This window comes from Limulus polyphemus, unplaced genomic scaffold (genome assembly GCF_000517525.1).
Source record: "Limulus polyphemus unplaced genomic scaffold, Limulus_polyphemus-2.1.2 Scaffold6662, whole genome shotgun sequence".
In the NCBI taxonomy this organism is placed as follows: Eukaryota; Metazoa; Arthropoda; class Merostomata; order Xiphosura; family Limulidae; genus Limulus; species Limulus polyphemus.
In genome coordinates this window covers 28,981-41,481 of record NW_013672272.1, presented here as the reverse complement: position 1 = coordinate 41,481, position 12,501 = coordinate 28,981, and the positions used below count along the sequence as shown (strand labels likewise).

Genomic DNA, 12,501 nt, shown 5'->3' with positions numbered 1-12,501 from the left:
GAATTTAAAATAATGTAAACTTATAGACATGTCTCCTGAATAGTTACATGTAGCTTTTATTCTACACAGGTAGACAAAACAACTGAAGCTGGTGTATGGGTTTAATGTAAACTTATAGACATGTATTCTGAATAGTTACATGTAGCTTTTACTGTACACAGGTAGATAAAACAACTGAAGCTGGTGTATGGGTTTAATGTAAACTTATAGACATGTATTCTGAATAGTTACATGTAGCTTTTACTGTACACATGTAGACAAAACAACTGAAGCTGGTGTATGAATTTAAAATAATGTAAACTTATAGACATGTCTCCTGAATAGTTACATGTAGCTTTTATTCTACACAGGTAGACAAAACAACTGAAGCTGGTGTATGGGTTTAATGTAAACTTATAGACATGTCTCCTGAATAGTTACATGTAGCTTTTACTGTACACAGGTAGACAAAACAACTGAAACTGATTTGTAGTTTACTTCAGACTTATGGACGTATCTACCGAATACTGATATGTAATATAGACGTATTACCACAAGTTATTGATGCGATTATATATAAATGTAGACACATCATTTAAATATTTACATGTAATCTTGGTATAATTCTGTATATTATCTCTATACCTTGTCCAAGACGTTTACTTTCATGAATTTCTCAAAGTATATGTCCGAGTTGATGACATGTGTTCGTTTGATTTAAAATTATCTGATTAACAGCCATTAACTTTACCCTACAGCGCAGATGAACAAATCGACAGCACGTACAAAACCAATGTGGTTGTGCGTCACAATGGCAGCTGTAGCTACATTCCTCCAGGCATCTTCAAGAGCACGTGTAAGATCGACATAACATGGTTTCCTTTTGACGATCAACAATGTGTGATGAAGTTTGGTTCTTGGACCTATGATGGTGGCGCTCTTGATCTTCGGTTATCGAGCAACGAAGGTGACCTATCAAACTACATTAGCAACGGAGAGTGGGATATGATTGGTAAGTAAAACCTGTACTCTTCTACAGAGGCCAAGATATCTTCCTTTGTGTAACCGGTAGTACACAGAGGCCAAGATATCTTCCTTTGTGTAACCGGTAGTACACAGAGGCCAAGATATCTTCCTTTGTGTAACCGGTGTACACAGAGGCCAAGATATCTTCCTTTGTGTAACCGGTATTACACAGAGGCCAAGATATCTTCCTTTGTGTAACCGGTAGTACACAGAGGCCAAGATATCTTCCTTTGTGTAACCGGTAGTACACAGAGGCCAAGATATCTCCCTTTGTGTAACCGGTAGTACACAGAGGCAAAGATATCTTCCTTTGTGTAACCGGTAGTACACAGAGGCCAAGATATCTTCCTTTGTGTAACCGGTAGTACACAGAGGCCAAGATATCTTCCTTTGTGTAACCGGTGGTACGAGAGTGTTAATTGTAATGCAGTATTGAAAGTAAAACTAGTTTTGTGTCAATCTTAAGTTTTATTCTTACAAACATAGCAGGTATAATATAGAATTATAATTGTTATATATATATATATTCAGTTATGTTATATTCGACTCATATTTACAGTATTGTAGCTATAACTAGTGTTATGTCAGTGTTGATTTTTTTACTTATATTATTATAAGTGTTATATTAGCATTGTTATAGTGATTATAGTAAAGTAGACATCACAAGTTTCATACTATAATCAACTGTCATACTCCAAGCACTGAGCACCGACTTATTTATTGATATTATAACACGCCATTCTAATCTGAATTGTGTAATCTCAACCATTAGAAAGAGTGCATTTTCTAACCTTCTACTGCGCAGTCTGGTATCCTCGCACGCCATCTTGAGCTGAGATGTACATTACGACGTCCTACTGTACAGTTCAATATCATCAGACTATCTTGACTGAGATGCACATGACAACGTCTTACTTACTCCACAGTCCGGTATCCTCGCACGCCATCTTGAGCTGAGATGTACATTACGACGTCCTACTGTACAGTTCAATTTCATCAGACTATCTTGACTGAGATGCACATGACATTCTCACACTCTATCTTGAGCTGAGATGTACATTACAACGTTCTGTTGTACATTTCAATATCTAACGAGCCATTTTGAGCTGAAATGTACATGGTAACATTTTTCTACACAGTCTGATATCTTCACACACACACGCCATCTTGAACTGGAATATACATGGTAACGTTTTTCTACACAGTCTGATATCTTCACACACACACACACGCCATCTTGAACTAGAATATACATGGTAACGTCCTACTACACAATCTTATATTCTCTCACACATATTATCTTGGGTTGGGATGTACATGATAGCGTCTTACTCCACAGTCTGATGTCCTTATATACACAACATCTTAAGCTGCGATAACTTTAACAATTGATGGTTTAGTGTGCAGAAGATAAATCATATTATCGTATGCTCTTAAAATACTTTAAAGATCAACCTAAAGCACCTGTCTTTAGTGTTGTTTCTAACCTAACAACGCTGATTTTATGTGATAGATGTTAGTTCCTAGTATTGAGCGTAAGTGAAAAGTTTACTTTTGGCTCCAAAGGGGGATTCATACTTCCACAAAGAGTTGAACCATCACCCCATTCTCACCACTAAATATAACATTCTTGGACAATTAAAAGCCACCTTATCTGATCGTCATTTATTTCACTGCTTTGAAGTGGATATGAATGGTTCACTTACTTGACTTTTTTAAGTATATTCTTCAGAAGTAGTCTTATCTGGCATGTAGTTCTGTATAACGATAAAATGTTTCCTCTCCACATCAGGATATCGCATTGAAAGCCTACCAAAGGACGATAATATCAATCATTTCAGGTGACAGCAAATACTCAGCAGACACTTTTATTTATACAAGTGACTTGCAGCCGTCTATCGTCAGAAAGGGATTTTTTTTTATTCAAGCAGTTTTATTGATTCGTTGAATATTTAGGTGTAGGGTTCTTCCCTTCTATCTAAAAGTGTGTACGATATGACCCGAGAAACAAATACATAAAAAAAGCATAAATACTTTACTTTAATTGTGTATCCTTAACGATTTTCCGATTAATACGTTTATATTATATTTGATTTTACGCGCGCTTTGCTCACAATGTCCGGAAAAGATTTGATTTTGCTACTGAACGAAACCTCTCATACACTATAGGATTTGTCGATAACTCCGAGTTTTCCCAAATTTAGAGTAATTGATCTATCTCCTTTGTGTCCTGCGGGTTCATTGGCGAAACACATCAATAATTGCTTTAGATAGAAGAAACAAGAAGTCGTGTTTTAACGTTGACATCTGTTTGTTTTTTACTCACCACAGTAAATTGTATTAGTGAGCGAATCTGTTTCACTGCACGAGTTCAAATAAGTTTCACATATTCACAACGTTTTGGAAAATATAAATACATTACATTGGCAAAACTCTGTTTAGACTCCAAAGTTTAATAGTTATATCCATAGTTTCTAGTCCCGGAGTTATTTTTGAAATGGGATCCAGCTTGACTCCTTCTTCTCTTATCTTAGGCAGATTTAAAATTGATAAAGAACCATATATGGCGCACTTGAATAATCTTTTGTTTCCTCGTGTTTGGTCTCTAATAATTAGCTTTCCTACTGATGGTTTTCCACATTACAACTCTACTTCAGACATGACGACTCAACGTGAGACACTACAACTCAACGTGAAACACTACAACTCAACGTGAGGCATTACAACTCAACGTGAGACATTATAACTCAACTTGAGACACTACAACTCAACTTGAGACACCACAACTCAACGTGAGAGACTACAACTCACCATTACACATTACAACTCAACGTGAGGCATTACAACTCAACTTGAGACATTAAAACTCAATTTTGAAGCTTTCACGGTTTATTTACTGTGCGAGGCCAGGGATATGTTCAATTCCAACTAAGAAAAGTGGTGTGTTCTAACCTCTTAACTAGTTATAGTCTGACCATTTCAAATAGTTAATATCGTTTCCCAAAACTTCCAAATGATGTCTCCACTCCTCAATACGTTTTCTTTTTCATACTTATAACTATTGTTTGAAATTATTTTATGTCTCAAAATGAATATAACTTCATTTTTCAAAATGTTTTTGAAGTTGCTTTTTTTACACTACAATTGTGTCATACCGCAACAGTGACATTTTACTAATCGCTTCGTTCTACTATGCAAGCCTCCTCTTCAAAAGCTGCAATTACTTAAAAATCATGAACCCTCAAATTTTCTGATTAATTCAGCCTACATCTTTATTCAAACTAACAAACACATATATTGTTCATCTAGTTCAAAAGCTTACAGCACATTTTTTCTAGTTGTGATTTATTGATATTCTTAAGTTTCTGTGTTTTCGGTCCTATAAAATCATTAATACAGCAAAAAAAAAGAAAGCAGGAAACCCAACATTTTCCCATTATGTGACTGCTCGTCAACTAAACAGGTAACTCAGTAGTGCTTTTAATAAATATTACATTGATATTACCGAAAGAGATTATTTCTACCTCTGCCAAGATTGACTTTTATACCTGTCCCCTGGTGGGGCAGCAGTATGTCTACGGATTTACAACGCTACAATCAGGGGTTCGATTTCCCTCGGTGGACACAAGAAACGGCTCGATGTGATCTTGCTTTGAAAAACACATACAGACTGCATATCAAAGGTCGTATTCAAAATTATAGCCGTCTTGAGCTATTCAACATCAGCAACACAGTTTGCTTCTATTATTTTCTATAAATTTCCACTTTGACCTCTTTTGTCCATTCTTTTTGTTAATGTAGCTTGTGTATAACGTGAAAAGTATGTGAATTTCTGATATCCCTAAATTTGTTTTCATGTTTAATCCCCCCTCGGTAGCTTATATCTCCCCTATCTATCTCTTAATTGAATAAATAAAACATATTTCATAACAGGACTGACAACAATAACAACGTGCATAAAATGCTATTTTTCCTCTAATGTTCGTCATAAGTTCTTTTTTTTTCTTAATAGTGTTATTTTCCCTCCAATTGCCCCCCCCCCCCAGCCAGTGGCACAGCCGTATGTCTGCGGACTAACAACGCTAGAAACTGGGTTTCGATACTCGTGGTGGGCAGAGAACAGATAGCCCCTTACCTTCAAACAAACCCTCCAACTACATACATTCATTAGTAAAATAGTTAGCATACTTTTTTTAATATTATTTAATCTCTACATTATCCTCTTACAAAGTTAAAATATATAATGAAGTCATATTTTCAATAAATGAAAATTCTATAATTTATATCCTATGTTAATCGCTTTATTTTTAGTGGATTAATTACATTAATTTCAGCTACTACATTTTCGCTGATTCAATTTATTCTTTTTTTGGTGATTTTTTTAAATTATCAGATCGAATTGCTTAAATTCACAAACGCTTTTTTTTTAAGAAAGTACTTTTTATTTGTGTGTATCTTAAACTTTCTTTCTGACTGTCATTTATCTATTTCTTAAATGATTTCATTTTCTACCTATAAATATTTTAACTTATTTGAACAGTTTTCGGATTAAATTCACTTTAGGCTTCGAATTTTCTAAATTTGAGAAATAAGAAGCTGAAACACTAAAATATTACCTATCAAACGAATAGGCTATTAGACGGCTGATTTAGTTTTTTTCAGTGAAGAGCGTTGATAAGTTTTGCTTAAGAAAAAATAAGTCTCCAATGTTAGTGTGTCGCCTGAATGGATTGTCTTTAATAAGGCGTGAAATCGAAAGCGAGATATTGATTAAAGTGGAAACAAGCTAAAAAAATTATCTCAAGGAAATATTAAAAGCATGTAACATAACGGTTGAAACTATGCGTTTTTAAATTTTTAAAGCCGGATAACAATTTTCTTCAGATTCACATATCTTGTGCTATTCGTATGTACATTTCTGTGCGTGATATGACAATTTAGATTTGTAGCTGTAAGGTTTAGAAGCTTTAAGTGAATATTTAAAAGTCTGTTTAATGTAATTAGAGTATGTATTTCGAAAGAAACGTATTTCCGGAATAAATTACACATTTTTGTTCTTGATTGCAAATTCCAAAGCGCGTGTTTTTTAAAGTTATTCACAAACGTAAAGCACGAATAATTTGACATATAAACAAGCTCTAAAAAACGTAAGCTATTAGCCATTCAATATGGGGTTTTTTTTCGTAACTTCTGACAATACCTTTATTTTTCTACACAACTTCACATTTCGACATTTTCCTAGTGTCATTTAATCTTCAAGCGTACCTTTGTCAGGAGCTGTTCAGCTACTGTGAGTAAATCTCCTGTCAGAACCATCAGCTCAGATGACTCTGAGCTTTCCCAAACTGCACCAAATCAAGTTATAAGTATGCCATTAACATGTGCAGTAGATTGCCTATTTAAAGCAATTGTGGAGAAAAGGAATTTCTCTGTGATATTTTCTTTGTCACTAAGGCGAAATACGCGACATACTACATTGGATTGGACATATTATTATGGAAAAACAAGCATGTAGCTGGCTGCACAAAACTATTATTAGTTTCTATTCTTCTTTCAATAAAATCGGAATTTGTATATAAATTGTTACATTTTTCAAAACTTACATAAGGACCAAATTTACGTTTAAAATCTCTGTTCATAAATATTTTTTGACACTAAAACTGGCCGGTAGCTAATGTCCAAAGTTCAAAAATGAAAAAAAAATACAAAATAAAAATCTGCGTTAGAGAAAATATATTAAAACCATAATTTAACAAAATAATCAATGAATCTGTTGAGATTACAAACACGTATTATCTAAGAAAAATCATTTAAACATGTGATCAGTGAGTAAAAGTTACTAATTTGGATAAACATTTAAACAAAACTTTTACTGTTAAAAGGTTTGACAACTAATTCGTGATTATGAAAGCTTAAATTAACAAAAAACTTTATTCTTCATCTTAAGATATACAATTTATTTAAAAGTTTTGCCATATCAAGAGGCTGATGTAGTTTGAAGTTTTGATGCGGATTTCTGTTTAAAATATGTGAACTATTTATTGTCACGTGAAATATCTACGTATAAATTGAGTTATTTATTTTTAACACAAATGCTCTTAAAAAATACATGAGCTACTTTTTTGTAAATACCATAAAATGAATCATCCCTCAAAAATGATTTATCATGCCTGGTCAGTAAAAAGGAGACTCGGCATGGCCAGGTGGTTAGGACGCTCGACTCGCAATCTGAGGGTAGCGGGTTCGAATCCCCGTCACACCAAACATGCTCGCTCTTTCAGCCGTGGAGGCGTTATAATGTGGCGGTCAATCCCACTATTCGTTGGTAAAAGAGTAGCCCAAGAGTTGGTGATGACTAGCTACTTTCCTTTTAGTCTTACACTGTTAAATTAGGGACGGCTAGCGCAGATAGCCCTCGTGTAGCTTTTCGCGAAATATAAAAACAAACAAAACAAAAGGAAAAAATATTAAAAATTATTTTAAATATTAATTAACAGTTGTGAATATCAGTCAGCTCACAAGCTTTCGATTATATCAACAACCAACAGATTTACTTATAATAATGGCAGGGAAAGTTTCGATAATATAACTAACCAATAGATTCTCTTACAATAATGACAGGTAAAGTTTTTATAGTATAAATAGCCATAGATTCTCTTACAATAATGACAGGAAAAGTTTTTATAGTATAAATAGCCATAGATTCTCTTACAATAATGACAGGAAAAGTTTTAATAATATAAACAATCAATAGATAACTAACATACTAGTCATTATTTGTGAAATTTTGAACTTGGCAAATTATTGGAAATCCATTGTTTTTTAATGCTAATAAAGTCATGTCATAGTATTGGAAACCTATTGTTGTTGTTTTTTAATGCTAATAAATTTGTGCCATATTATTGGAAATACATTTTTTTTTATGCTACTAAAATCATGATTGTGGATTATTTTACATAATGCGGGTATCCTGAGTGTTTAGTCTTATTATAGTTGTAATTTCTAATTTTAAAGTAATGAAAAATACTCTTTCTTTACTTTTAATAACGTTTGTTTTAGGTATATATATATATATATAATGCAAGACCACTATTCACTATTTGAAGCAGGCCTGGTTCTTACTTGGACATTTAAATAAAATGCTTTAAACCACGTGCTTGTTGAAACCTGTATACGAGTGCGTGTAGAATAAACTGTATGTTTATGTTATACAATTTTAGATTAGAGTAATATCATACTATACCCATTTTGTATTAATCTATTCAGTAATTTACGAAAAACGCAATCCTTCTTTTTACCGCTTGTCAATACTGTAAAATGAACATGCAAACATCATTGTCTGGAACAATGCTTTAATCATAAGGCGTATATCTTATTGTGTAGTGTCTTACTTATCTATTCCTAGTATATATGGAGAAGCGGTTTGTAGTATTAAGTATTAATGGGGAATAGTAATAGACAATATGGAAGTAACTAAAGAAGCTATTTATACATTATGATACAAAATAAAAAAATAAGTCTCCAGTAATTTTAAATTATTAGAAAGTTATTTATGTAATTCTTTTCATCCGAAATTACAAAATTTTTCATAATTAATTATCCCTGCCAGAATTCTAACACGAGCTATATATTGTATTAGAGTCGCATGTTTTTTTTTATGAATATCGTTACATAAAAAAAAAATTTTGAATATTACATTCATATTTATTCATTTCGATTTCTGTGTGATACATTGACTGAATAAAGTTGGTAATCATTACACATAAACCCCATGTTACAAAGATTGCACACACACACACACACAAATGATCTCTCTACTGACATCGTCTCGTGATCTTCAGTTATCACCTCGTGGCGGTAGGTTAATTTCAACTGTTAACTGCAACAGACACCGGTCATTATTCTCATATTTCAATTATATCATCAAGCATAATATAATACCAATAATGAATAATTTTAAAATAAGTGTAGCAATCATGAACTCCTGTAAACTCCCAGTGGAGCATAGGGCCGCAACAACACCACGCCCTTTTTCATCCTCGACTTGGGACCAGGCAAAGTCGGAGGTTGGCATGTTTGGTGTGACGGGGATTCGAACCCGCGACCTTCAGATTACGAGTCGAGCGCCCTAACCACCTGGCCACGAATGTTACAACAACCATAAAACTGTAGAACCATGAAGGTCTTTTTCCCACAGCCATAGAATAAGTACTTAACTGAAACGTCTTAGTTAAACTTATAGTCTTTGAACTGTTGTAATGTGCTGTCCATGTTCCAATGACCAGCGAGTGCTGCCAGATGTCACAACAAAATACGTATTTTATAAACACGATTAATTTTCCCCTTTTATTAATCAAATCCAAAGGTATTCTAGTACAATACATTCTTCAGAAGCCAATAGTTTCTAGTATAATGAATCCATGAAAATATTTTATTTCTTGTAATATTATTAAAGTTCATAAGCTATCATACTATGTTTCCCCAACTCATCATGTCTGAGCTACTACTTTATTTTCTCTTTCTCAGATTTTTTTTTTGGAGGGTGTGAATCTGGGGATTCGCAGTTTTGCCACAGAATCGCACTCCGCACGTGGGACCGTGGGTGCGTTATAGGAGAGACCGTCGAATCCTACTTTTCGATTAGAGTAACTCAAGAATTGGCGGTGGGTGATGTTGAATAGCTCCCTTTCTCCTAGTTTGTCCCACCAAACATGCTCGCCCTTTCAGCCTTGGGGCGTTATAATGTGACTGTTAATTCCATTATTCGTTGCTAAAAGAGTAGCCCAAGAGTTCGTGGTAGGTGGTGATGACTAGCTATCTTCCTTTTAGTCTTTCACTGTTAAATTAAAGATGGCTAGCGCAAATAGCCCTCGTGTAGCTTTGCGCGAAATTCAAAACAAACCAAACCTAGTTTATCAATTTTAAAATTAGGAACAGCTAGCGCAAGTAGCCCTTGTAGAGCTTTACGCGAATATCCGAAACAAAGTGTGTATTTTTACAAGACTTTCAATTCTCACTTAACTTTTAACAGTTGCCCTCATTTTCTTGTTATTGTGAGTGTTTCATGAAACTTTTCCAACATTCCTTTCGTTTTAGAAACATAAAAACTTTCTTCAGAACTATTTCTTACTAAAATCGAAGGCGCATAATTACTGTGAGTTTTTAAAGAGGCCTCAACAAAGAATAAATCCGCTAGATAACGCTACGATTGTAGTCAGACACATTGTTCTATATCCAGCTGTCGCGGTTTCTTTTTTCAATCCACATCCATTGCACAGCCCAGTTTTGTCTTTCTTTTTTATTTGTGCCGTTTGTATTACCTTTCTGATACTTATTTTCGTTTTTTCTCGCTCTTTGTCTTTTTTTTTTTTTCTAGATCTCTTTCTACATTTTCACACTGTAGTCATTTTTTTCTTAGGGTAGTTCCAAATTCTTTTTCAACAATATTGATATATGTTTGTATGAATGGATTCTTAGTTCCCTTCTCATTTTTTCTTCAATTTTAGAAGTACGTGGTAAAAGGAACGTTATATATTACGCCTGCTGTCCGGAGCCGTACGTTGACATTACGTTTGTCATCCATATTCGTCGCCGAACTCTTTATTATGGGTTCAACTTAATCATTCCCTGCGTTCTCATATCATCAATGGCTCTTCTAGGGTTCACTTTGCCCCCGGATTCTGGAGAAAAACTCACTCTAGGTACGTTTTGTCACGCAAAAAAAAAAAAATAAGAAAATACTCTTAAAATATACTTAATGTTCATTTTCATGAGTTACACATCGTGTTCAATATGCTCTCCACGGGACTGCAAATCGAAAGATCTGCTGGTTTCATTAAATCTCTTAAAAACAAACAGTGTTATGAAATAATGATTGCATTGCATGTAAGGTCCTACGTTTGTTGCATACAAAAACAATAACTTTTCCAAAATTTTTACTTTAGAAATAAGTTCAAAAATGTCACGACAAAATCGATTGTTTCTTAGAATGTTTAATATTTCGTATTCGACATGTGTTCACCTGTCTTTTTTTTTTATTCATGGAAACATATCGATCGTAGTATTCGCCATTTTCCGGTAAAATGTTGTTATACTTAAACAAAACTTTATTTCAAAAATGTGAAAGCTTACAGATGCCCCCCATCAGTGGCACAGCGGTATGTCTGCGGACTTACAACGCTTGAAACCGGGTTTCGATACCCGTGGTGGGCAGAGCACACTTTATTTTAAAAATGTGAAAGCTTACAGATGCCCCCCCCAGGGGCACAGCGGTATGTCTGCGGACTTACAACGCTAGAAACCGGGTTTCGATACTCGTGGTGGGCAGAGCACAGATAGCCCATTGTGTAGCTTTGTGCATAACTTCAAACAAACAAGCTTACAGATGATTGCAGTCGTTTCTTATATGTACATCATAAACAAATTATCTCGTTTCAAAATGTATCCAATCTATACAATTGTAAAATTAAATCTTCATAATTACTACAAGTATAAAAGATTAATTAATAGTCCTTTCTCGTATTTAATCTCTTTGGTATATAGAAGTACACTAAACCAGCTGAAATACATTTATAAAGCATATATACAAATGCTGTAAACATAACTTTACGCTATCGTTTTTGCAATCTCAGTTATTGAAATTGAATACATAGTCTATGTGTGGATTTATGTCTGTGTCTAAAGTTATATATATAATATCAAAAGTACTATTTATTTTGTAAAAATGATTTGAAGTTATTGAGTAGATATTCAGTAGATATAATAACGAAGCACTTAAAAACACGGGCTTGCATCTACCACCATTAATCAAATGTTGCAGTTAAGGTTTCACGATAATAGCCATTTAAATATTTTTCTTGTCTTTCATCTCTGTTGTTTCCTAGGTTACCATCTCGCTACATTTTATATACTCTGATTCATGCAATATCATACGTTAAACGATTATTGCATTTCTTTGGCATTTTATTTTTTAACCTCACTCTCTCTTATACTTATGAATATATATCTATATAATTATATAGTCCTTCAATTTATAATAGGTGCTATCAATATTTATGTATTCTAAACGCTTTTTTCCTCACTATCAACAACCTATGGTCATCAGGTGTACCTAGCAACTTCTTACGGATATCGGTTTGGTCTTATCACTGATTTTGTTACAGATTGCCTAGCAACTACTTACAGTTATCGGTTTGTTCTTATCACTGATTTTGTTACAGATTGCCTAGCAACTCCTTACGGATATCGGTTTGGTCTTATCACTGATTTTGTTACAGATTGCCTAGCAACTACTTACAGTTATCGGTTTGTTCTTATCACTGATTTTGTTACAGATCGCCTAGCAACTACTTACAGTGTTCTTATCACTAATTTTGTTACAGATTGCCTATGAACTACTTACAGTTATCGATTTGTTCTTATCACTGATTTTGTTACAGATTGCCTATGAACTACTTACAGTTATCGATTTGTTCTTATCACTGATTTTGTTACAGA

General features: G+C 33.9%; 1 protein-coding gene across 1 annotated transcript in view; it reads left to right on the top strand.

Moving 5' to 3' along the window:
* The window catches only part of LOC106473947 (neuronal acetylcholine receptor subunit alpha-7-like), a 26,614-nt gene that overhangs the window by 1,239 nt on the left and 12,874 nt on the right, over window positions 1-12,501 (top strand). The window contains exons 2-3 of the mRNA XM_013934635.2: window positions 738-991; window positions 10,512-10,706. Coding sequence (XP_013790089.2) covers window positions 738-991; window positions 10,512-10,706 — 449 coding nt within the window. The remainder of the gene's footprint in view (window positions 1-737; window positions 992-10,511; window positions 10,707-12,501) is intronic.